This window comes from Eubalaena glacialis, chromosome 20, assembly GCF_028564815.1.
Source record: "Eubalaena glacialis isolate mEubGla1 chromosome 20, mEubGla1.1.hap2.+ XY, whole genome shotgun sequence".
Classification (NCBI taxonomy): Eukaryota; Metazoa; Chordata; class Mammalia; order Artiodactyla; family Balaenidae; genus Eubalaena; species Eubalaena glacialis.
Window position 1 is genome coordinate 31,898,404 of NC_083735.1, and position 26,151 is coordinate 31,924,554.

General features: G+C 34.9%; 1 protein-coding gene across 1 annotated transcript in view; it reads left to right on the forward strand.

Annotated features, from left to right (window-relative positions):
* Positions 1-26,151, forward strand: part of ADAM2 (ADAM metallopeptidase domain 2) — a 100,373-nt gene that overhangs the window by 60,020 nt on the left and 14,202 nt on the right. The window contains exons 12-15 of the mRNA XM_061177396.1: positions 52-229; positions 4,590-4,688; positions 4,802-4,997; positions 11,361-11,466. Coding sequence (XP_061033379.1) covers positions 52-229; positions 4,590-4,688; positions 4,802-4,997; positions 11,361-11,466 — 579 coding nt within the window. The remainder of the gene's footprint in view (positions 1-51; positions 230-4,589; positions 4,689-4,801; positions 4,998-11,360; positions 11,467-26,151) is intronic.

Here is a 26,151-nt window from a genome sequence, read left to right on the forward strand (position 1 = left end):
ATTTACAGAAGCGACGGTTACATAAAAATCTGATGTTTGATGTATTTTTAGTCATTCCAGTGGTGTGAAGATCTTTAGTAACTGCAGCATGGAAGATTTTGCACATTTTCTTAAGTCAAAGTCCCAGTGTCTTCAAAACCAGCCACATTTAGATCCAACATACAAAGTGGCAGTTTGCGGTAACGGAAAAGTCGAAGAAGGAGAACAATGTGACTGTGGGAGTCAGGAGGTTGGTACTAATTTGGAAGATTACACACCAGAATTACATCAAAAATTATCAGTTAATTTTTATACTGTCACACTGCCATTTTACCTAATTTATCAAACTTCCTTTTCAACAAAGACCTTAAGGATGTATATTGGGATTATATTAATGAGTACGCTTAAATATTGGTATATGAATTCAGCAGTTTGTAGATTATTCATACTGGTGATTTTCAAGGTCTTAACCCTATAGCTCAGCGGTCCCCAACATTTTTGGCACCAAGGATGGTTTCGTGGAAGACAATTTTTCCACGGACAGGGGCGGGGGTTGGTTCAGGTGGTAATGCCAGTGATGGGGAGTGATGGGGAGCGGCAGATGAAGCTTTGCTCGCTCACCCACTGCTCACCTTTCGCTGTATGGCCCGGTTCCTAACAGGCCACGGACTGCTACCGGTCCCCTGCTATGGGTGAGTTGACCTAGGTTTATACTTCCCCTCTTGAGCATACACTTCCTTAGTATGTCTTCTTTTTTTAAAAGTTTTATTTATTTTTTATTGAAGTATAGTTGATCTACAATGTTGTGTTAATTTCTGCTGTACAGCAAAGTGATTCAGTTATATATATATGTATGTATATATATACATATATGTTCTTTATTATATTCTTTTCCATGATAGTTTATCACAAGATATTGACTATAGTTCCCTGTGCTATACAATAGGACCTTGTTGTTTATCTGTTCTCTATGTAATAGTTTGCATCAACTAACCCCAAACTCCTAATTCATCACTCCCCTCCCCCCCCCCCTTGGCAACCACAAGCCTGTTCTCTATTCTGTGAGTCTCTTTCAGTTTCATAGATAGGTTCATTTGTGCCATATTTTAGATTCCACATATAAGTGATATCATATGGTATCTGTCTTTCTCTTTCTGACTTAACTTCACTTGGTATGATAATCTCTAGGTCCATCCATGTTGCTGCAAATGGCATTATTTCATTCTTTTTTATGGCTGAGTAATATTCCATTATATATATGTACAACATCGTCTTTATCCATTCACCTGTTGATGGACATTTAGGTTGTTTCCATGTCTTGGCTACCGTGAATAGCGCTGCTATGAACATAGGGGCACATATATCTTTTTGAATTATAGTTTTGTCCAGATATGTGCTCAGGAGTGGGATTGCTGGTTCATATGGCAACTTTATTTTCAGTTTTTTGAGGAACCTCCATGCTGTTTTCCATAGTGGCTGCACCAGTTTACATTCCTACCAACAGTGTAGGAGGGTCCCCTTTCTCCACACCCTCTCCAGCATTTGTTATTTATAGACTTCTTAATGATGGCCGTTCAGACCAGTGTGAAGTGATACCTCATTGTAGTTTTGATTTGTATTTCTCTAAAAATTAACGATGTTGAGCATCTTTTCATGTATCTATTGGCCATCTGTATGTCTTCTTTGGGGAAATGTCTGTTTAGGTCTTCTGCCCGTTTTTCCATTGGGTTGTTTGTTTTTTTGTTGTTGAGTTGTATGAGCAGTTTGTATATTTTGGAAATTAAGCCCTTGTCAGTTGCATCATTTGCAAATATTTTCTCTGAGTCTGTTGGTTGTCTTTTCATTTAGTTTATGGTTTCCTTTGCTGTACAAAAGCTTGAAAGTTTGATTAGGTCCCTTTTGTTTATTTTTGCTTTTATTTCTATGATTTATGTCAGAGAATATTTTGCCTATATTCTCTTCTAGGAGTTTTATGGTGTCATGTCTTATATTTAAGTCTTTAAGCCATTTTGAGTTTACTTTTGTGTATGGTGTGGGGGAATGGCCCAAGTTCATTGATTTACATGTGGCTGTCCAGCTTTCCCAATACCACTTGCCAAAGAGACTTTCTTTTCTCCATTGTGTATTCTTGACTCCTTTGTCAAAGATTAATTGACCATAGGTGTGTAGGTTTATTTCTGGGTTCTCTATTCTTTTCCATTGATCCATATGTCTGTTTTTGTGCCAATACCACACTGTAGCTTTGTAGTATTGTCTGAAGTCTAGGAGGGTTATGCCTCCTGCTTTGTTCTTTTTCCTCAGGATTGCTTTGGCAATTCTGAGTCTTTTATGGTTCCATATAAATTTTAGGATTATTTGTTCTAGTTCTGTGAAAAATGTCATGGGTAATTTGATAGAGAGTGCATTAAATCTGTAAATTGCTTTGGGCAGTATGGCCATTTTAACAATATTAATTCTTCCAAGAGCATGGGATATCCTTCTATTTCTTTGAATCATCTTCAATGTCCTTTATTAATATTTTATAGTTCTTAGCATATAAGTCTTTCACCTCCTTGGTCAGGTTTATTCCTAAGTATTTTTTTTTTTTTTTGGATGCTATCTTAAAAGAGACTTCTTTTTTTTTTTTTTACATTCCCTTTCTGATATTTCATTATTAGTGTAAAGAAATGCAACCAATTTCTGTATGTTAACTTTACATCCTGCTACCTAGCTGAATTCATTTATCAGTTCTAGTAGTTTTATGTGGAGTCTTTAGGGTTTCCAATATATAGTATCACAACCCACTCATATCAATGGACAGATCTTCTAGACAGAAAATCATTAAGGCAACAGAGATCCTAAATGGTACAATAGAGCAGTAAGACTTAATTGATATTTTCAGGACATTACATCCAAAAAAAACCAGAATACACATTCTTTTCAAGTGCACCTGGAACATTCTCTAAGATTGACCACATACTAGGGCACAAAAGAAGCCTCAACAAATTTAAGAGCATAAAAATTATTTAAAGTATCTTTTCTGACCACAATGGCATGAAACTAGAAATCAACCACAGAAAAGGAAATGAGAAACAAATGATTACATGGAGACTAAGCAACATGCTACTAAAAAACACAATGGGTTAATGATGAAATCAAAGAGGAAGTTAAAAAATACCTTGAGACAAATGACAATGAAAACACAAACATACAAAATCTATGGGATGCAGCAAAAGCAGTTTTTAGAAGGAAATTCAGAGCTATACAGGCCTTCCTCAAAAAACAAGAAAAATCTGGAATAAACGATGTAACCTACCACCTAAAGGAATTAGAAAAAGAAGAACAAACAAAACCTAAAGTCAGCAGAAGGAAGGAAATAATAAAGATCAGAGAGGAAATAAATAAAATAGAGATTTAAAAATAGAAAAAAATCAATAAAATTAAGAGCTGGTTCTTTAAAAGACTGAACAAAATTGACAAACCTCTGGCCAGGCTGACCAAGAAGAAAATTGAGAGGACCCAAATAAACAAAATAAGAAATGAAAAAGGAGAAATAACAACCAATAACACAGAAATACAAAAAAAAAAAAACAACCGTAGGAGAGTTGAACTATGAACAATTATATGCAAATAAATTCAACAACCTAGAAGAAATGGACAACTTTCTGGAAACATACAGCCCACCAAAATTGAATCAAGAAGAAATAGATTATTTGAACAGACCAATCACTAGAAGTGAAATAGAATCTGTAATTTAAAAAACTCCCTACAAACAAAAGTCCAGGACCAGATGGCTTCACAGGCAAATTCTACCAAACATACAAAGGAGAACTTACACTGATCCTTCTCAAACTCTTCCAAAAGATTGAAGAGGAGGGAACATTCCCAAAGTCATGCTATGAAGCCACCATCATCCTGATACCAAAACCAGAAAAAGACACTACCAAACAAGAAAATTACAGGCCAATATCTTTGATGAATATAAATGCAAAAATTCTCAACGAAAAACTAGCAAACCAAATCCAACAACACATAAAAGAGAGCATACACCACGACCAAGTTGGATTCATCCCAGGTTCACAAGGATGGTTCAACATACGCAAATCAATTAATGTGATACACCACATCAACAAAAGACAAAAATCATAAGATTATCTCAATAGATGCACAAAATGCATTTGATAAAATTCAATATCGATTCATGATAAAAAACTCTTACCAAAGTGGGTATAGAGGGTCCTTATTAGTTATCTATAGGTCCTTATTAGTTATCTATTTTATAGATAGTAGTGTGCATGTGTCAATCCCAATCTTCCAGTTTATCCCTCCCCCCAACCCCTGCAAATAAACATGGTTATCGATGTCTTGGCTTTGCTGGACTCCGGGACTTCAGAAAATCCTACTACGAATATAGTCAAACCTACTGATATAAAGAGCACTGGGTTTAGCACATTAGGTGACCAATAAATGTTAAATAAATGAATGAATAAGTGGTTTTATTTTTTTCTGTTTGCCAACATTTAAGTTAAGCATCAGTCTGTATATTATATAATATGTTGTCCTCATTAAAATATCTATTTAATGTAAATAAAAGTTGGAACATACTTCAGAGTGTTTGATTTGCCTTTCAGGCTTGTGCAGCTCTGCCAGACTCATGCTGTAACCAAGACACATGTAGACTCAATGTTGGGTCAGCTTGTGCTACTGGACCGTGCTGTGATGCTTGTGCTGTAAGAGCCTTTTAAAAATTTTGTATTACCTACATTAGTAATGTTATCATTTTTTATAATATTTAAATGTTCACATTCTGCTTTACTCAATATCATTTACTTCACCCCACCAGTTTATAGCAAAAGGACAAGTGTGTAGGGTTTCCACTGATGAATGTGATCTCTCTGAATATTGCAATGGTACATCTGCAGCATGTCAAGAGGACCTTTATGTTCAGGATGGGCATCCATGTGCAGAGAATCAATGGGTCTGTGTGAACGGAAAATGTATGAATGGGATAAAACAATGTTCGGAAATATTTGGTGAAGGTATTTATCATAATTTGATTTTCTGTATATGTATTTTTCTGGAAACTGACTAACATACATATCTTTATATATATTAGAAAAGACAAAGGATATTATGAAATGAAGCTATTAATATGTCAAAAATATATTAACCTCTAGAGGTATAAAAATAGAAAAAGATAGTATCACCAGGAAAAAAAAAAAGCTGAAACAAAACTCAATCATTCCAATAAAAGGCAGCACTCAGAGAAATTAAGAATTGGTGTAAGTCAAGTATTTGTTTTATAATCTAAGATAAATAGAAGAATAATAATATAATAATTAGAAACTAAAAACTAATAAAGAGGAGAAAAACAAAAGCAATTAACATATTTGATTAACCCAAAAGAAGGCAAGAACAGAGTAAATAAAAGAACAAAGGATATGAAAATAAATAGTAATATGTATTGATATTTACATATTTAGCAATTACATTAAATATAAAACCTGTGTTAAATATTCAATTTAGGGAAAGGATGTAGCAAGAAGTGACGACGCAACTACAAGAAAATGACTAAAAAAATCAAGGTGTATTGCATTGATGATATTTTTAAAGGCTTTAGAGTACAGTGAAACCAAAGACAACTAATTTAAATCTCCACAGGAGAGAAACTTTGCCTATCTTAGGGAACAACTGACAGCCATTTATGTTCCTAGGGACATATGCAGACTCTGAAAGTTGAAGATCAAGCTTGGCTTAGCTAGAGATCTTCAAGAAAAAAGAAAGATAAAATAGAAAAGTTTTAGCAGTTGGAATTGAAGGGGAAGGGCTGTCAAAACCATAGGCTATTTTTCCATGAGGTATCCGCATCTTTGGAACTTAAAAGCTGCTCAGAAACTTGGTCAATTTAATAGATTAGAAAAAAATTTTAAAGGCAATACGAATTTTCTTGCAGTCACAAGATGATCAAAGACCAAATGGTAGAGGAATTTTGCCGTTAAAAAAAATCTTAGTCTTCCTCCAGAACCTTTTGCTACATTTTGAAGTGCCTGTGTTGGTAGGCTAGGAAGCTATTCTGAGACTAAAGGGCATATATTTATCCCTGGCAAACTTTCAGTGAAGAGAAGATAAATGTTTGCAAGGCTCTCAGTTAGTAAGGTACAAGGGTCACACCCAAGATAACGAAGTGAATCCAGAATAAAACTGTACATCAGCCTTGGCGCATATAATTGCCTGATTGGACTTAGGTGATCACTGCTTTGCCCAATCTGCCTAACTGTTCCAACCATCATATAGTTGGATCATGTCTTATAATACATTCTGTGAATCTCTTCTTTCTGATTGAAGTGTTTAATCTATTCATGTAAGTAAGGTAATATTTCCATCTGCTATTTTGCTATGTGTTTTCAATATATCTTATACTTTACCCTCTATTCCTCAATAACCTCTTCATTTGTATTGAATAGATATTTTCTAGTCTAATAGTTTAATCTCTTTGTGGTTTCTTTTACTATATATATTTAGTTATTTCTGAGTGGTTTGCTTGGGTGTTACAATTACTATCTTAAGACATTCAATTAATATTAACTTCATATCAAAAGTAAACAAAAAGCATATATATACCTCTGTTTTCCCATCCCTTGTTCTATTTCTGTCAAACATCTTACATCTTTATATAAGCCTAATGAAAAAGTTTTATAGTAATTGTTTTATGCAATTATCTTTTAAAGTCTATAGAAGAGAGTCCAAACAATAGATATGTTTATACTATTATATTTTCTTTTACTTTATTTGATAGTTTACTATATTAGCATTGTGTTACTTCATGTAGATCCTGGTTACCTCCTAGTGCCCTTTGATTTCAGCCTTAAGGATGCACTTTAGTAGGTCTTGCTGGAAAGCTTTGCTAAAGATGAGTTCTCTCTGACTGTGCTTATCTTGGAATGCTATCATTTCTCCCTTAATTTTTTGAGGAGAGTTTAGCCAAATATAGAATTCTTAGGCTTTTCCTTTCAAAACTCTATAAATATCAGCCTACTGTCACCTGGCCTCCTTGTGTTTAATGAAGAGTGGAATCAATTTGACCATGATCTGTGGATCTCTTTAAGATTATTCCATGTTGAGTTTTTAAAGAAATCTTCTTGTAAAAATATAGATATTTTTATATCTATTTATTTTTATATATCTATATATATCTAAAATATATCTGTATATTTTTATATCTATTTATAGATATAGATATAAATATACATTAAATTTGAAAAGCTTTCAGTCATTATTTCTTAAAATACTTCACTGCCCTTTTCTGTTTTTTCCTCAGTTTTGGAATCCCTATGTGCCAATATTTCATATGCTTGATGTTGTCCCACTGGTCCATTGAAACTATTTTCATCATTTGATTTTCTTTCTTTCCTCATACTAGATAATCTCCATTGACCTATCTTCAGGTCAGTAAAACCTGCCAGATTAAATCTATTGAGTTTTAAATTTCTGTAGCGAAGTTTTTCATTTTAGTTAATACAGTTTTCAACTTCAGAATTTATATTTGGTTCCCTTTTTTATTTAAAATTCTATATTAGTATTTCCCGTTTAGTTTTTAAGAGATGGTTTCCCCTAGTAATTTGAACATATTTGTAACTTGAACATATTCGTAACAGCTAATTTAAGTCTTTGTCTACTGGATTCAAAATTGGGGATCTCTGAGGACATTTTCTGTTGACTTTTTTTTTTTCTGGATATGTAGCATAATTTCATCTTTTTGCATATAGTGTAAATTAGAAAAAAAACTAGAAATTTTAGACAATATATTTTAACGATTTTGATTCAGATTTCTCTAAGGTTTGTTGTTGTTGTTGTTTGTCATACTGCTTATTTGTTTAGTGACTTTCCTGGACTAATTTTTCAGGTTCTGTATTCCGTGCTGTGTGCATCCATTGAGTTCTTCGATAGTTTTTTTTTTTTTCTCCCAAGTTCTTGTTTTTATTTTTAAGCCAGTCTTCCTAGGGATAACTCCAAATTAGTACAATTTAGTGCCAAGCCAATAACCCATCAGATACCCTTCAATGCCTTGACTGTTTATTTTCTACCCTATGCCAAGGATAGCGTCAAGCTTCAAGCTTCAGGCAGTTTGCAAAACCACCATAGCTTTCACTTCTTGCTTGTTCAGGACCTAAATATAATCCAGAGAAGAGTGACTGGGGACTTCTCTTCCTCAGGATTGTTCTTGGCATGTGTACATCTTTTTAGATCCATTTATGTGTTAAGCTTTTCAACATTCCTTATGATCATCTAGTTCTCCAAGGTTTCCTTTTAAATTCCCAGCAGGCTCTTGTTTGCCTCAACTGCTGTAATGTTGCTGTCATATTGCTATTATTTCAGTAATTCCCCGAGTGTAAGGCTCTTTTTCCCACTGAGCTGAGCTCTAACTCAAACCAAATAACAAAATCACCCTGGGAACAGAGATTTTCTAGGTAAGTGAAAGTTTGGAAAATTTTCAGACTGTGCTCTGGTGCTTTTAACAAAGCTCAAAATAGGTCAGACTTCTTCATTAGCTGTAAGGCTGCTGGCTTTTGGCTACCATGCCACTGAGGAAAGATGAAAATATCCCCAAATTAATACAGCACTGAGCCCTCTGTCTTAACAACTGTTTCAGCCAGGATTCCACCAGAGAAACAGAATGTTCCACCCCCCCCCACCCCGCACCCTGTTTATTTTATCTTTATATACCCAAATCAGATGCCATCCCCTCAGGCCAGAGCTTCAGGACAAGCAAAGAGGTCTCTCTCACAGCAAGACTAATCCTGCATTTTAGCCTGCTGTCTGTGCTGTGAGCTGGGGCTGCAAGCTGGCTAAAAACTTCTAATTGTTAGCATCCCAGGGGACCCAGGAACGCAAACCCCCCTGGCCACTAGAGCCAGGTGATCTAGGGGTGTCCCTGGGAAGCACCACACATAAAAACCAGAGCACAAGATGCATGTAAAGGCTCCCCTCTGGGAAATACTGGCACTCTGGAGTGTGGCAGGTTGAGAACATGAAGTTAGCATTCACCCACCAAAGTCTCTGTGAAGGGTTAGGGCAGGTCCTTAGACATGGGTTTCATTAGAAGCCTGCCCCTCAGGCCACAGCTACTAAGATAAGCTGACAGGCCTCTTACACGGAAAGACTGGGCTGACTGCTGCCTCTTGTTGTGCCCTGGGTGTAGCCAGTTAAGAACTCTTTCTCCTGTAGTTATAGTCTTGTAGGACCCTTGAGCATAAACCACACATCAGAACCATTTCACAGTTCTCTATAGCCTTGTGGGTCTCGAGGACATGAGTTCCTGTTGGTTATCAAAGCTGGATGTTTTAGGGGCTCATTTTTCTGGAGCAGGTCTTAAAAGTTGTGGTGCCTGATGTGAGATCCAAACACTTCACCCCTCAGGGAGGAGCTCCACGTTTTGAGTTCCCTCCCAACTGTGGATTGCCATTGCCAGGGGGGGTTTACAGCAAGATTGTGTCTCAGCCTTGTCTACCTGCTTCCGTGTGGCTTTCCTCTTGTTTGCTCAGTGAGAAGTGGTCACTCCACCAGTTTTTAGGTTTTCTTCACTGGAAATTGTTCCGTACGTAGCTGTAGATTTGGTGTATTTGTGGGAAGTCGTGAGTTCGGGATCTTTCTACTTTGCCATCTTGAATTGGAACCTCTATTTCCATCAGCATTTTAAAGAGGTTACTCCGTTGTCATATGGCTTTCATATTTCTGAAGAAAAATCTGTCATATTGTGTCTCTTTTCTCTTTGAGCCATGAAGATGTTTTTTGGTCTTTGGTTTTTTAGCAGTCTTCAGATTATATGTTTGAATGTGTGTTTGTGTGGATGTGAGCGCATGTAATTCTGCTTAGTGTTCCTGAGTGTCTTGGAACTGTGGTGTAAATACTGTATTATTATACAGATTTTTAACTTTCAATTTATGTTTATATTTAACTGTCTCTCCATAATTTTTTTGATTTATTTATTTTTGATACATTGCCTTCTTGAAGATTTATATCCTTTGTAATTAATTTTATTATATATGTACCATGGTTCTCCTACTCAATTACATGTAGATGTCTCTATTTTATATTTTTTCTTGAATATTTTACATAAAGCCATATTCCTAGTTAAAATTTTTTTCACTGTCTTCATCTTCAATTTTTAACTTACAGAAACTGTCTTCATTCTAAATGCTTCTCTCATATAGACACTGCATCTTATATAGATACATCCATCTTTTTCTTCTGTTAAGTATATGAAGTAAGAGACTAATCACTTTAATTAAATCAGAAACCAATAATTGTTAACGTTTAGTTAGAGTTTTGATTAGGTTCAGTCTATATCTAGTTCACTCTTGTTTCTAGGGCATAACTCTCCAGGGCTTTCAACTGAGAGATCGTATATTCACTGAGACTCCTTCCCCTGGCAAGTATGTAATCACAATGCAGAAACTGCAGAAGAATATGCTCTGCTTTCTGGAAGTCACCTCTTTATATTTTAATCTCCTTCTCTTCACATGTTTAGAAGCAGGAAAATGTCTTAAGAGGGGACTATACTATATGTTGAGGCCCCCGAGTCTCTAATTTTATCACTATAGTCGTAAAAGATCCTCCAACTTTGGCCTTATTTATGTCCAATGGCCTGCTTCCCTAGCTAAGCTTATAATTTTGATTTCTCACACATAGCTATGTTTCCAAATGACCTCTGGGATGAAAATCAACTGCTTATTTTCAGTTTACTACTGCCTCTAAGACTTTCAACTGAGATCCTGATGGGTCCACAGGGGCTCCTCTTATGTTGTGTCATTTTTCTTCACAGTTAAATCTCCCTATCAAAAGTTTTTGGCTCAGTCCTCCCACTAGAGTAGAATTAATTGAGTCATGATAAATAAACCGCTCTTTAAGTAGACTGAATCTTATGAGAATTAAACACATAATGTGTGTGGATTGAATAGTAAATATGAAAATAAATCAGTTGTGACTCCAAGAATTTTTGGTCTGGGGAAATTAGGATAAAAAAATAAGATATTATTTTAATGATTTGTCTTGAAAACACATTTATATGAAAACACTGTTGACCAATAAGTCAATTATTTGTTTAAAAAAAGTTTCTTATATACTTATATACTTCTAGACTTACTAAAAATTAGAAGATAAACTGCATACTGTAGTTAATCCTAAGGTATCTGTTTGGATAGTAGACAAGATGCTTTCAATATTTAAATATTTCATTGAAGTAGTTTTTTTGTGATTTTAAAACTAGGTTTTATTTTCAATTTTGTATTGTGCTCTTATTTTGTGCAATATTGTAAACAATCTCAGAATTTTAAGTGTATTCATTAATTATTTTAAATTAATGTAAGTTCAATGTGACTAACCACAAATTTTTTTTTTTTCAGGTTCAGGTTTTGGTACTCAAGAGTGTTTTGATCAACTTAATTCTAAGACTGATCCATCTGGGAACTGTGGCTCAACTGCTTCAGGGTACACACAGTGTAATCCTAAGTATGTTCTAGGAAATCTATCTGAGAAACTTTATTTATTGCTTTATATTTGACAATACCATGAGATAATTTACTTTACATGTAAGCGAAATGTCACTTGTCATGAAGACTATATTTAATCAAATTATAAATGTCTCAAGTACAGAATGTCTGTACTTATCTTTCTCACACATCCAAACTATCCCTTGTACCATCCCACAGAGCATTTAATTTACATATAGGTACATTAATTATCCATTAGTTAGAAGGACTGATCAGTTTTATTTTGCATGCTGTCACTTTAATTTTACAAAGGATGATCATTCTTCCTAGTGATCTAATAAAAATGCATGAATTTTTACTATCCAGGAAGTAAAGCAATGTGTTTAAGAACATATACTCTACAAGCAGACATCTTGGTTTCAAATACTAATCCCAATACTTACCTACTTGTGTGACTTTGGACATGTGCCTCACTTTTCTGATATGTAAAATATGCATATCAATTTCACTAACATCATTGGGCTTGTGCTAGTGTGGAATTTAGATACTCTATGAAAAGCACTTAGAATGGGACTGACACATATGAGGGTTAATTGTTAACTACTATGATTATTATATATACTAGAACTCGAATGCTACTGTTACTGTAATATTTTACTTTGATACTATTTCAAACTAGGTTTGATAGCAAAAATAAAAATTCTGTAAAAAATTTCTTGCTTGCATGAATAGCAAAAAGACTTTCATATAGCCTTTACTCAGTGGTTTACATTTTGCCCATTTGCTTTATCCTTCTGTTTTTCTAACTCTCCTCTCCTTTCCTCCCTTCAAAATGATTTTCCTAAACCATTTGAATGTAAATTGGTTACTATGTTTCATTATCCTTAAATAAATCATTGTGTTTTCTTGAGAACAAAGGTTTTTTTTTTTAGTGGCTCTATTGTAGCTGTCAACCACAGTTCTCAATAAAACTTCATTCATTATCTCAATAAAGTATTTATAGGTCTTTTGTCTTGTTCAGGAGCAAATCCAGAGTCACAAGTTTGTTAAACTTTAATCTAGAACATTCTTTTTGTTTCCATTTCTTTTCCTGGTTTTTTTTTAAAAAAAATACTACAGGCCAATTATCTTGTAATATTTTCCTCAAATTGGGTTTGTTTGATATTTTTCATCATTAGATTCATGTCATAAATTTTGGCAAGCTCGCCACTGAAGTGGTGTTGTACCGTCAAGTGCAATTTTTAAAAGGTACATGCCATTTTCTCTCAATGTTGGATATTTTAAGTTAAATTATTTGGTAAAGTTAATTTTCTTTAGGTCTCTATTGTAAAGTTGCTCTTTCCCTTTGTGTTTAACGTGTAATCTGGGGGGAGTTAATATTGAGACCATGGACATAGTCTGTTCTTCTTCGAACTTTCACCCACTAGTATTAAGGTTCATTGATGATTTTCTAACTCCATTATTGCCTCCCCCTTTAAGCTAGAAATGTATTGTAGAAAGAAGTATTCTATTTATTTATTTATTTATTTATGTTTGTGTATTTATTTATGTCAGTTCAGACTCAGCAATTGTTATTTGACTCAATAGTATAGAACATATTACTATCATTTATTTTAACACTTACTTTTTCAAACTGTCTCAATTTTGGCTAGTGAGAGTTTCTTTTAGCTGGCCACAATGTTCTTTTCAAAAGTCTGTATGACACTTTAAAAACTCACACATTTTTCCAGCACAAAAAAAGATGTTCTGGCCCCTGTTATATTTTTCCTACCCTTGTTCTGGATTCAGCTGTTTCTCTAAGTAGCCCAGATTCCTTTTAGTAGAGAAGAGTATTTAGTAAACATCTGAGAACCAGGTGTGCTTATTTCTGCCGTTTTCCATTATCTCTAAGTCTTCTCAGACAACAAAGCTAGAGCATACATGTATCACATTTATTTCTATATCCTTGTATTATATCTCTGTTTTTAAAACGTGAACTTATAGTGATAATTTTATTTCCAGTCAGACACCACAAATATATACAAAATACATCTTACATTCATAAGTTGCTTTTTCATATGCTCAAGCCCAGAAGCACAAAAGTTTGTTTCATAACTGCTAAAGCATATACTGACTAAAGGAAGCTTTCTAGCTGTTATGATTATATTTTCTTTTAAATCATTGATCTTTTTATATTAGCTGCTATAAAGTGCTTCTCTGCTAATTGCAATATCTGGGTCATTTGGATATTGATATCTAGTGCTTTATTTGCACCTATATCACATTTTAACTTTTTTGGCATGCATAGCAATTTTTTGACTTCATATTGGATACTATGAGTAATACATAATGGAAACTTTGCATACATTTATGATTTTCTGTATAAGTACTTACAAACATTATATTAGTTTCAGATGTAGAACATAGTGAGCCAATATTTTTTATAGATTACACACCATACAGCATAGCCTATATTCCCTATGCTGTATGTTACATCCCTTTAGCTTATTTATTTTGCCATTGGTGGTTTGTACCTCTTAATCCCTTTCACCCATTTTGTGCTTTCCATACCCCTCTCCCCTCTGGTAACCGCTAGTTTGTTCTCTGTATCTGTGAGTCTGTTTCTGTTTTGTCATATTTGTTTTATTTTTAGGTTCCACATATAAGTAAAAACATACAATATTTGTTTTTCTCTGTCTGATTTATTTCACGAAGCATGAAGCAATATACTATCCAGGTCCATCCATGTTCTTGCAAATGGCAACATTTCACTTTTTTTTGTGGCTGAGTAATACTCTATTACATATATAATATACAAATAATATAAATATATCTCACATCTTTATCCATTCGTCCAATGCTGGGTTCTTAGGTTGCTTCCATATCTTAGCTATTTTAAATAATATTGCTATGAACATTGGGGTACATATATCTCTTTGAAGTAGTGTTTTCATTTTCTTCAGATAAATATCTAGGAGTAGAATTGTTGGATTTTATGGTAGTTCTACTTTAATTTTTTTTTTTAGGAAAGTCCATACTGTTTTCCATTTGGCTGTACCAATTTACATTCATACCGACAATTTACTACAGTTTCTCCACATCTGACCAACGCTTGTTTTTTTTTTTTTGGTCTCTTTGATAATAGCCATTCTGACAGGTGTGAGATGATATCTCATTGCGGTTTTGATTTGCATTTCCCTCATGATTAGTGATGTTTAATGTCTTTTCATGTACCTGTTGGCCATCTGTATGCCTTTGGGAAAATGTCTATTCAGGTCCTATGCCTATATTTTAATTGATTTTGGGGGGTTGTTTTTTTATTGAGTTGTATAAGTTCTGTATATATTTTTGATATTAACCCCTTTACAAGTATCTTCTTCCCATTCAGTAGGTTGCCTTTTTGTTTTGATGATGGTTTCCTTTCCTGTGCAGAATCTTTTTAGTTCAATCGGGTCTCATTTGTTTATTTTTGCTTTTGTTGCCTTTGCCTGAGGAGACACATCAAAAAAGTATATTGCTAAGATCAATGTCAAAGAACACACTGCCTATGTTTTCTTTTAGCAGTTTTATGGTTTTAGGTCTTACATTTAAGTCTTTAATCCATTTTGAGTTTATTTTTTAATATGATGTGAGAAAATGTTCTAGTTTTATTCTTTTACATGTAGCTGTTTAGTTTTCCCAGTACCACTTATTGAAGACACTGTTTTGTCTCCTTTGTCATAGATTAATAAACTATATGTGTGTGGTTTTATTTGGGGGCTCTGTATTCTGTTCCATTGATCTATGTGTCTTTTTATGTCAGTAGTATACTGTTTTGATTGCTATAGCAATAATTTGAAGTCAGTTGCCTCCAGTTTTGTTTTTTCTCAAGATTGCATTGGTTATTCAGGGTCTTTTGTGGTTCTATACTAATTTCAGGATTTTTTAAAACATTTCTTTGAAAAATGCCATGGTTGCTTTGATAGGGATTGCCTTGAATCTGTGGATTGTTTTGGGTAGTATGGACATTTTACCTATATTAATACTTCTAACATATGAGCATGAAAAATCTTTCCATTCATTTTTGTCTTCTTCAATTAGTTAATGTCATAGTTTTCAGAATACATTTTTTTCACTTCCTTAGTTAAACTTATTCATAGGTAGTTTATTCTTTTTAATTTGGTTGTAAATGGGAATGTTTTCTTGGTTTCTCTTTCTGATTGTTCATTATTAGTTTATAGAAATGCAGCAAATTTCTATTTTAATTTTGTATCCTGCAACTTTACTGAATTCATTTATTCGTTCTAATACTTTTTTGGTGGAGTCTTTAGGGTTTTCTATATTGTACTATCATGTCATCTGCAAATAGTGACAGTTTTACTTCTTCCCTTCCAATTTGAATGCACTTTATTTCTTTTTCTTGTCTGAGGACTGTGGCTAGGACTTCCAATACCATGTTAAATAGAAGTGGCAAGAGTGGGCATCCTTGTCTTGTTCCTCATGTTAGAGGAAAAGTTTTCAGCATTTTACCATTGAGTATAATGTTAGCTGTGGGTTTGTCATAAATGGCTTTTATTATGTTGAGGTATGTGCCCTCTATACCAACTTTGATGAGAGTTTTTATCATGAATGCATATTCAGTTTTGTCAAATGCTTCTTCTACATATATTGAGATGATCATATGATTTTTTTTAAGATTTTTTTTGATGTGGACCATTTTTAAAGTCTTTATTGAATTTGTTACAATATTGCTTTCGTTTTATGTTTTTTTTTTGTTTTTTTTGGCCTCGAGGCATGTGGGATCTTAGCTCCCCGACCAGGGATCAAACCTGCACCCCCTGCATCGGAAGGTGAAGTCTTAACCACTGGGCTGCCAGGGAAGTCCCAATCATATGATTTTTATTTGTTGTTTTGTTAATGTAGTATATCACATTGATTGATTTGCAAATATTGAATTATCCTATCATCCCCGGAATAAATCCCACTTGATCATGATATATGAGACTTTTAATATATTGTTGAATTTGGTTTGCTAATATTTTGTTGAGGACTTACGCATCTGTGTTCATAGGTAATAGTGTTCTCTTTTTGTAGTGTCTGTCTTGTTTTGGTGATTCTGGGCTTGTAGATCAAGTTTGGAAGTATTCCTTCCTCTTACCTTTTTTTGCATAGTTTGAGAAGGATAGGCATTAACTAACTCCTCTTTAAATGTTTGGTAGAATTCACCTTGTAAGGTTGGGTTAATGGTGATGAATACTTTCAGTTTTTGCTTACCTGCGAAACTTCTTATCTCACCTTCAATTATGAATGATAATCTTGTCAGGTATAATATCCTTGGGTGCAGGGTTTTTTCTTTCAGCACTTTAAATACACTATGTCACTCCCTTCTTCTGGCCTGCAAAATTTCTGCTGAAAAATCAGTTGATTGCCTATAAGTTTCCCTTGTATGTGACTCTTTGTTTTCCTCTTGCTGCCTTTAAAATTCTCTTCAACTTTTGCCATTTTATTGATAATTATAATATGTCTTGGTGTGGATCTCTTTGGATTCATTTTGTTTAGGACACTCTTCTTCCTGGACCTGGATATCTGTTTCCTTCTTCAGGTTAGGGAAGTTTTCAACCATTATTTCTTCAAACACTTTTCCTGCTCCCTTCTCACTCTTTCTCCTTCTGGGAACCCTTAATTCAAATGTTAGTATGCTTGATCTTGTCCCAGAGATCCCTTAAACTATTCTCATTTATTTATTTGTTTTTTGCTTTTTGCTTTTCTGTATGGGTGATTTCCACGATTCTTTCTTCCATGTCATTTATGCATTATTCTGTATCACCTAATCTGCTGTTGATTCCTTCTAGTGTATTTTTCATTACAGTTATTGTATTCTTCAGCTCTGACTGGTTGTTTTTTATATTTTCTAAGTCTTTGTTGAAGTTCTCATTGTGTTCCTCTATTTCATCCTGAGTTTGGTGAGCATTTTTATGACCATTGCTTTGAACTCTTTGTCAGGTAAATTACTTATCTCCATTTCATAGGGTTTATTTCTGGGGTTTTATTTTTTCTTTCATTTGGAACTTACTTCTCTGTCTTCTCATTTTGTTTGACTTTCTCTGTTTGTCTGTGTTAAATTAGGCAAAACACTTACCTATCCCAGTCTTGAAAGTGTGTCCTATGTGGGAGCATCCCTATGCAGAATGCATATACCCAGTGGCTTTGGTGGGAGAGCTAGATATGAAACAAGTGCAGGCTAGGCTTTTTCCAGGGTGTGCTGGGACAACTGCCTTGGTGGAGGTGGGCTGGAGCCAGGGGGAGGCTAGAGCTAGAGCCCAGCATGAGCCAGGGCTTCTCCCAAGGAACACTGAAGGCCACCACCTTGGTGGGTGAGAAGGCTGGTGCCAGAGAGGCTGGAGCTGGAACCCAGTGCAAGCTGTGGTTTCTCCCCAGGCATACCAGTGGTTGCCATCTTGGCAGGGGGTGGAACTGGAATTGGAGGGGCTGGAGTCAAAGGCTGGTGTGAGGCTTCCATGAAGCATGATGACAGCCACCACCTTGGAGGGGGCAGGTTGGAACCAGAGGGGCTGGAGCCAGCATCAGATGCAAGCTAGAGAGCATGCTAGGGTGGTCTTAGCAAGCCAACTAGAGCATCAGTACTTTTCAATCTGTTGCCTCTGCACTGGGACTGGGATCGAACAAGTCTGTGCATGTGCCTTTTAAGAGTGACGTATTGGTTTCCTACAGCTCTGTGGTTCTCCTGATCATAAGTCCCACTGGTTTTCAAAACCAGTCAAGGGGGCTCATGTCTTCAATGACAGACCCCACGGATGGACGACCCAACGTGGGGCTCAACCTCTCATTCCTTAGAAAGATCCCTGATCTTGCGATATCACCCTCCTTTTCTGGGTCAACTACCAGGCGTGTGTGTCCTGACTACATCATTTCTATTCCCCTCCTACCCATCTTCGTAGGATATCTCTATATATCTATATAGATAGATGATAGATAGATAGATAGATAGATAGGTAATTGACAGATGATAGATAATTGATAGATAGATAGATAGATAGATGATAGATAGATAGATAGATATAGTTATAGATATCTCTCCTTGGTTGTAAAAGAGCCATCGGCTAGTCTTCAGGTTATTCTCAGAGAGAGTCGCTCTATATGTAGTTGTGGTTGTGGTGTGTTCCTGGGAGGTGAGCCCAGGGTCTTTCTGTTCAACTTTCTTGATCCTGACTCCCTCAGATGCTTTTTTGAACTTCCTGGAGTGCTCACCACACATGCTTAGTTCAGTGGTAATCTAGGATTTAGGGTGAAGTTTATATGCACATTTTAGTGCTCAGACTCTTAATTTTCAGTCACCTAATTGACATTATTCCCATCTTCTAATTCTGTCCTCTGATTTTTCAAGCTAAAAAAATTGAATGTGCTATTGTAAATTGAGAAAAAAACCCCACAATCCAAAATATCTCATGATGCAGTTCCCATTCTTAAGGCTCAATTATCATACAATTCTTCCCTTTCTGGTTACATTTCGGTGCCGTGTGTGTGTGTGTGTGTGTGTGTGTGTGTGTGTTGTTGACCTTAAAAAATAATAATTAGTTATTTTACCAGCAAAATAAGTTAATTTGAGAATAGCAGAGAATTGAAATTTTGGACTAGCAAACTACAGTGAACCTTAGACAAGTCCAGAGAACAGAGAAGATGGGTTTGTAGTCATAGAGAATGGGAGGAAATTAGAGATGGCTGTGGTGGCTCTTTATCAGCTGCAAGTGATGTGCCCATCACACCTTTTGCTGTTGCTGAGTCAGAAAGAAATTTGTTTTCCTGCTGGGGTATGTAAACTGTAGTGAGTGATATGTACACGAAAGCTCCCCAGTTTCACTTTATATGAGGTTTCCTTTGTTCACTCTCACATTTCCCCATTTTGATCAAGATCTTTCCTTGAAAGCAGTGCTGATCAAGAGTCAGGTTTTTGTATTTAGTCATTTTGTCAACTAAAGTAATTTTATTCCTTGGTGCCAGGAAGGACCTTTCCTGGTCGCCATGTCCCGTGTCAGAGGGAAGGTGCACAGATTGGAAACTGTTGAGGCTACGTTTGAGTAACAAGGAAAGGTAGAAGGGGAGAACTCTCAAGCATTCTCCATCTGAGGTCTGTATCTTATCAAGGTCATAAGTGCTGGAGATTATTTTGAAGTGCTGAGCTAGCATCATTCTATTGGGCATGTCGTTTCTACAAAAGTTTGACAGTAAACAGGTATAGAGCATAAAAATGATTATACAGAATAAGATGAGGAGCAGACATTTTGCATAGAACCACTCCAGCCTAAAGAGAAGAGGTTTTTTTCAGGAATGCACTGCAAAAAGAAAGTTCTATTTGGATTGGCCAAAAAGTTGATTAGGGTTTTTTCTGTACCATCTTACTAAAGCATGGTTATTCTTAACAGAAGTAATTAGGGTTTGCAATATTGCAGTATTTTCCAATTGCCAGCTGTGGATTGGAAGAAGCAGGAGCCAAGGGCATTGGGTGCCCTGTGATCATCTCAAAGTGTGAGGATTTATTGGTTCCGAAGGGGCTAGACCTGGGGTTTCCCCTAGTAGGGATAATCTTTTCTAGTGGGAATTTTAGCCACAGAAGTAGCAGTAACCTGTCTACAAGGGAAGGATTCAGTCCAGTGAGAAAACATACAAACCATTACCAAGACGTTTCTATCCATGAGATGGCGGAAGCTGAATGAAATCTATTTGCTAATCCTCAAATGGTACAACACATTGAGCAATTTAAAGTGTCCAGGGGAAATGCAGACAGGTTTTCCTGAATCGTATTTCAGATAGGCGGGGCAAAGTACGCACTCTTTGTGTTAATGTTTCCACCAGTATTGGTTCATAAAGTGGACCAATGATTCAATGCATGTCCAGTAGTCAGTAATGGAAAGTTTAGAGCCTCTGGCACACTGGATTATTATTTGGCTCAAACCAGAGTTTTCTCTTTTTATCGGGCTAACAGTTATTAGATTTCCAATATTATTTTTCTTTTTCTGAGGTGAAATTTTGGGCATCTTCTTTAACCACTTTTTCTAGGTTATCATTTTGGGGAACATCCCTTTGGACCACGACAGGGATTTAGTCGTTGGCTCTTTTGAAAGCAGCATTTTTTGTGGAAATATCAGCAAGGTGATTTCCTTTAACCTCCAGGAAATCAAGTTTGAAATGCCCAGGGACTTTTATAATGAACAAAGCAGCTGGAAAGAATATGGCATCTAATAATTCCTGCACATAGAGCCATTTAAAATTTTGTCCCCATTTATTGGAAGTGAGAAAGCCTTGCTGTTTTCATAGCATTTCAAAGTCATGAGTTACTCCAAAGGCATACTTAGTGTCAATATAGATATTTGTTTGCAGTTTTACCCTTGGCTGAAATGCAGGCCCAAGCAAGAGCATGCAATTCAGCCTGTTGGGCTGAGATCGCTGAGGGCAAAAGTGCTGCCTTGATGATTTCAAAAGGAGGCACAATAGCATACCCAGCATAATACTTACCATTTTCAGCTTTCAAATAAAAAGCAATGGTAAACCATGAAATATCAGTGTTATCCAAAGGAATTTCCTGTAAGTTATCACAGAGAGTAAGGAAGTAATCTGTCAGATTCAAACAATCATGAGTATTGTATGTAGAGGAGGGGAAAAGTGTGGCAGGATTAAGATTATTACAGTGAGAAAAAGTTATATGAGAAAAAGTTATATGGTTAGCAAGATGATTTTATAGGAGGTGAGATGACTGGCCAGAAGATGTTGAGCATGCTGAGAATTCAGGACTTCTAATATGAGGTACAAAGATGGTAAAGAGAATCCCATGACTATCTCTTGGTGGCCTTGACTAAAAGGACACTGGCAGTAATGAGGCAAAAGATTTATCCTCATGTTACAGGGTCTAGCTGTTGGCTCTAATACCCTATGGGTCAATGGTTTTCCCAGTGTTTTGGTGTCAGTATCCCAAGGACATTTCCTTCCTTTCAAAGTAAAAACAGGAGAAAGAAAAATTGATAATTGGGGTGTCCAAGGGCAGGGAGATTTATTAAGCTTTCTTTTAAGACTTCAAAGGCTAAGTTGCCCTGATCATACCAAATAATAGGGTAAGGTTTGTTATTTTTAGTAAAACATATAGAGGTTGGGCCATAAGAGAGAAGTTTGGAATCCTAATTTCAACATTAGCTAGGTAGCATAAGAAAACCTCATAACTGGCACTTAGTTTGGGATATTGGGAAGTTCAGGATGCCATGAAGCTCCTATTTGGATCTAAATGTAGCTCTTGTTCTGAGATCAGGTGCCCCAAATATCAAATCTGAGTTTAAGCAAACTCAATTTTTCCTTGGAGAATCTGTGTCCCTTTAAGGCAAAAAGTTTTAACAGGTGGATACTGTCTTCTTGTAAAGAGGCCTGAGAAAGCAAGTAGAGAAGAAAGTCATCTACATATTGTAATAAAGTAGAGCCTCCAGATAACTGTATATCATCTAAATCTGCTTTTAATGTTTGGGAATAGGAGGGACTTTTGGTAAAACCCTGGGGCATTACTGTCCAGGTGTATTGCCTTCCTTCCCAAGTAAAGGCCAAAAGATATTGGCTGGCCTTATCCACAGAGATGCTAAGGAAGACACTATATAACTCAATCACAGTGAAAATTTTACTTAAAATAGGGATGGAAGCTAACAAAGTATGGGGAATGGAGACAACAGGATGGCAGGAATAATAATGTTTATGGCTCAGAGTTCCTGCACAAATCTTTATCCATGGTCATTGTGTTTCCTCACAGACAAAATCTAGGAGTATTGCAGAGACTAGTGCAGGTGATAATTGGACCCTGAGCCTTATAATCTTCTCTTTCTAACTAAGATATATGTAGTTCTAGGTTCTCTGCTACAACATATTATCCATGTGTCTTGCAAAATAAAACTACCATTTTTAATGCTAGTTACTTGTATGTGAAGCGGAATTAGTAGTACTTTTCTTTCCTACCTCATATGACTTTTTAAAGAATTTAATTTTCATGTTAAACATTTGAAAACACTATTTCTTTTTTTCTTGAATTTTATTTTTTTATACAGCAGGTTCTTATTGGTTATCTATTTTATACATGTTAGTGTATATATGTCAATCCCAGTCTCCCGATTCATCTCACCACCACCACCCCCCAAAACACTATTTCTTTATGCTTATAAAGTTTTGTTTAAAGTACAAGTATAAACATAGCATACTAATAATAGAGTGTATATAAACTCCTGTTGAGGCTTTTGTCTTCATTTTGCTTGATTTTATTTGATTTTTTAATTTACATAGACTATAATAATTGATTATACTTTAGGTACACAACTTGATTAATATTTCCATCATGCAGAAATGTTCCCTCCAATCTCTGCCCCATACAACCTGTGTTCTTATCTCAATGATAATAGACAAATGTATCCTGTTCAAAAACTTCGTATAAATGGAATCCTACAATATGCTTTTTGTGTGTGTCACACTTAACATGCCCAGGATAATTTTTTGTGATTAAAATGAGCTGCTCTTATAATAGTATTTCATTTTTTATTACTGAATAATTCTGAATATCACTAAAATTATATATATATATATATATACAATTAATACATTTATTGATGATCAGTTATGTGGCGCATTGTTTTTTGGTTTTGGCTATTATGAATAAAGCTGCTTCAAGGTCAGGTCTTTATAGTAAATATATTTCCACTTATGTTGGAAAGATAGATACATAGGAATATAATTGCTGAGTCATATGATAAGTTCATATTAACATTTAAAAAAAATCTACCAAACTGGTTTCCAAAGTGACTGTTCAATTTTACATGCACACTAGCAGAGTCTAAAAATTCTATTTTCTCCATAGTTTGCTACTACTTGGTAATGTCAGTCTTTTTTATTTTAGCCATTCTATTTGTAACTTATTTTTGTTTCAATTTGCATTTGTCTAATTGATAATTATTTAGAGCATTTTCCAAGCCTTTTTGTTAATGTGTGTATCTTCCTGTATGATGAATCTGTTCATTTATTTTCCATTTTGTTTGGAATGGTTTAGCCTTCCTACAATTGAATTTTACTTGTGTATATTTTTATTCTGAACTAATTGTAGATTCATGGGAAGTTTCATAAATATCCCAGAGAACCCATGTATACTCCAGTTGTTTTCCCCAAATGGTAACACCTCAAATGACTTATATATCTTACCTATAGTAAAATATCAAAACCAGGAAATTGGCACTGGTAAATTCACAGACCTCATGGATTCATTTGTGGGGTGTGTGTGTGTGTGTGTGTGTGTGTGTGTGTGTGTTGAATTGCCATCTTGACAATATTGAGTTGGCAACTGATAAATATAGAATGTCTTGATTTATTTCAGTCTTCTCTAATTTTTCTCAGCAAGGTTTTAGTTTTCTGTGTTCAAGTGTTGCGTTTATTTTGTTAACTATATTCCTAAACATTTTAGTTTTGAAACTATTGTGAACAGAGTGGTTCTCTAAATTTCATTTCCTCATTGTTCATTGCTGGTATCTAATAATAATAATAACAATACAAATCATATCTTATATATTGTGTGAGCTTCATAATCTCTCTCTCGCTCTCTCTCTTTTTGTTTGTGAGTTTCATAGTATTTCCATGTCCAGGATCATGTAATCTGCAAATGAAGTCTGAAGTATTTATTCTTTTCTAATTGGTATAATTTGTTTTTCTTGCCTGATTACACTGTATACATATCTATTTAAAATGTTGAAATATAAGTGGAGAAAGAAAAGATTTGCTCATTCCAATTTTAGAAGACAAGTTTAGCCTTTAACCATTAAGTTTATTGTTAGCTGTAGGTTTTTTGTTGATGCCCTTTATCTGATTGGGAAAGTTCCACTGTATTTCTACTTTGCTGAGAGTTTTTAATCTTGAATGGTGGTTGTGTTTATTCAATGCTTTTCATACATCAATTAACATGAATCTATCTATGTTTTTGTCCATTATTCTATTGATATAGTGTATTACATTTATCGATTTTCAGATGTTAAAATCATGGGCCATGTTTTTATTATTCACTCTGACAATGTCTGGCTTTTAATTGGTTGTTTAGACCATTCCCATTAAAAGTGATTACTGATGTACTTGAACTCATCTACTATCTTCAAATAACAGTATATAACACAGTAATTGTTTACTTTCAAATACTGTAATTATATACTCCTTCATGTGTAGTGAAGGTGTACTATAATAGAGTTTCCCAATTCCTCCATCCAGTCCCTTGTGACATTTCTTGTTATTTATTCTGCTTATACATATGCAATAAATATCCAATACATTCTTTGTATTATTGCTTTGAGTAGTTATCTTTTAGTTCAGTTAAGAATAAGAAAAATAAACACATTTTGCTTTCAATTTTTTCATTTTCTGATGCTCTCCCTTTTTTTATGTAGATCAAAGTTTCGGGCCCAAATAATTTATCTTCTGCCTGAAGAACTTTTTTTCTTTTTTTCGGCATTTCTTGAGAATTCTATCACTTTTTGTTTGTCTGAGAAAGTCTTCATTTTTGAAAGATAATTTTACTGGACAGAGAATTCTTTTTCTTTTTGTAAGAAAGATACTTTTTTCTTTTTGTAGAAAAGATTTTTCTTTTCTTACAACACTCAGAACTTCCCTCCACACTCTTCTTAATTGCATGATTTTTAAATGAAAAGTCTGCTGTAATTCTTATCTTTGTTCCTCTGTAAGTAAGGTGTGTCCCAACCTAGTTGCTTTCAAGATTTTCTCATTGATTTTGGTTTTCTTCAGTTTGGATGTGATATATTTGTAGGTTGTTTTTATTTTGGTATTTATCCTGCTTGGCGTTTTCTGAGTTTCTTGCATTTGTGTTTTCATTTCTGTCAATAATTTTGGAAAGATCTTGGTAATTATTTTTTCAAACATTTTTTCTACCCTATTCTCTTACTTCTTCTGTTACTCTTATTATGAGTATGTTACACTTTTTAAAAATTGCCCCATAGTTCTTGGATTTTTCTATTTTTTCTTCATTATTTTGTATCATTGTGCTTCAGTGTGGGAAGTTTCTATTGATCTATCATTGAGCTAAGTTTTTCCTCTGCTGCTTTGAGTTTTATTGATGAATCCTTGGAAGCCATTCTTTATTTTTGTTGGGTTTTTTGTTTTGTTTTGTTTTGCTTTTATTTCCTTTTTATTCTTATAGTTTATTCTTACAGTTTTCACATCACTGTTGATATTTTCTTTCTGGTCTTTCATGTTGTCAACTTTTGCCTTTATAACCTTTAAAATATTAACCACAGTTATTTTAAATTTCATGTCTAATAATCCCAAGGTCTGTTTTATATTTGATTTGATTCTGATGATTATTTTATCTCTTTAGACTGTTTTTCTCTTGCCTGTTCACATAACTTGTACTTTTTTGTGTTGAAAGCTGGGCATATTATATAGGGTAATAGACACTGAAGTGAGTAAGTCTCTAATGTGAGAATTCATGTTAATATTTTTAGGAGATAGATTGTGTCTAATGTTTGTTGTAGCTATAGGCACCAGAATCTTCAAATTTCACTAGTGAGGTAGATTCTTCCTCCCCTCTTAGGTTTGGAGCTTCCCTTCTTTCCATCCCTCAGAGGGACCCTGTGTCTTGTAGCTCTCTCCATTGTAATCTACTTTTATTGCTGCTGGAGACTTGTCAGTATGGTTGTAGGATGTGGGGAGGGGGCCTTCT